The sequence below is a fragment of the Gossypium hirsutum genome, chromosome A01 (assembly GCF_007990345.1).
Source record: "Gossypium hirsutum isolate 1008001.06 chromosome A01, Gossypium_hirsutum_v2.1, whole genome shotgun sequence".
Classification (NCBI taxonomy): Eukaryota; Viridiplantae; Streptophyta; class Magnoliopsida; order Malvales; family Malvaceae; genus Gossypium; species Gossypium hirsutum.
In genome coordinates this window covers 45,370,717-45,371,766 of record NC_053424.1, presented here as the reverse complement: position 1 = coordinate 45,371,766, position 1,050 = coordinate 45,370,717, and the positions used below count along the sequence as shown (strand labels likewise).

The window sequence follows — 1,050 nt, the reverse complement described above, 5'->3', positions numbered from 1 at the left end:
GCTAAGCTGTATGTATCTGAGATAGTGAGACTGCATGGGGTACTAGTTTCCGTAATATCTGACAGGGATCCTCGCTTCACGTCTCAGTTCTAGAAGAAGTTACATGAAGCTCTGGATACATGGTTGGACTTCAGTACTGTGTTCCATCCTCAGACAGATGGTCAATCAGAGAGGGTGATTCAGATACTGGAGGACATGTTAAGGAGTTGTGTGATTGACTTCTAAGGTAGTTGGGAGGATTACTTGCCACTAGCAGAGTTTTCTTACAACAATAGCTACCAATCTAGCATACAGATGGCACCTTACGAAGCAATATATGGTCGTAGTTGTCGCACTCCTTCATGTTGGACTGAGTTGGGTGAGCAGCGTGTTCTGGGCCCTGAACTAGTATCTGATATCGAGGATAAGGTCAAAATAATTTGGGATCGACTGAAGGTGGCATCAGACAGATAAAAGTTATATGCGAATCTAAAACGTAAGGAAATTGAGTATTCCACGGGAGATTTTGTCTTTCTCAAGGTCTCGCCATGGAAGAAGGTACTAAAATTTGGGCGAAAGGGCAAGTTGAGCCTAAGCTTTATTGGGCCTTACCGCATACTGAGACGAGTAGGACCAGTTGCCTACCAGTTAGAGGTACCTCCAGAATTAGAGCAGATTTATGATGTGTTCCACGTCTCTATGCTGAGACGCTACAGTTCTGATCCTACACATGTTGTACCGGTTGAGGAGATTAAAGTTAGACCAAATCTGACTTTTGAGGAGGAACCAGTTCAAATATTGGATCAAGATGTGAAAGTATTGAGAAGGAAGTCTATTCCACTAGTTAAGGTTTTGTGGCGTAATTAGAGCTCTGAGGAGGCCATGTGGGAACCTGAGGAGGTGATGCGACAATAATACCCTCACCTATTCTGACCAGGTAAATTTCGAGGCCAAAAGTTTCTTTAAGGAGGGTAGAATTGTAACGCCCCAAATCCCCAAATCCTTGATAAATTTATTTTTGTGTGTTTATGACGTGAAAGTATGTCTGTTTCAGTGGTTGTGTACTCTGGG

General features: G+C 43.1%; 1 protein-coding gene across 1 annotated transcript; it reads left to right on the top strand.

Moving 5' to 3' along the window:
- The first annotated feature begins 294 nt into the window (after window positions 1–294).
- Window positions 295–846, top strand: LOC107947787 (uncharacterized). The gene is made up of 2 exons (XM_016882310.1): window positions 295–408; window positions 520–846. The coding sequence occupies exons 1-2, from the start codon at window positions 295–297 to the stop codon at window positions 844–846; spliced, it is 441 nt and encodes a 146-aa protein (XP_016737799.1).
- Window positions 847–1,050: the final 204 nt, after the last annotated feature.

Coding starts and splice junctions, on each gene's coding strand:
- LOC107947787 (XM_016882310.1), top strand. CDS start 295: ATGGCACCTTACGAAGCAATATATGGTCGTAGTTGTCGCACTCCTTCA. Junction 409..519: donor TATCTGATATCGAGGATAAG/GTCAAAATAATT, acceptor GTCTTTCTCAAG/GTCTCGCCATGGAAGAAGGT.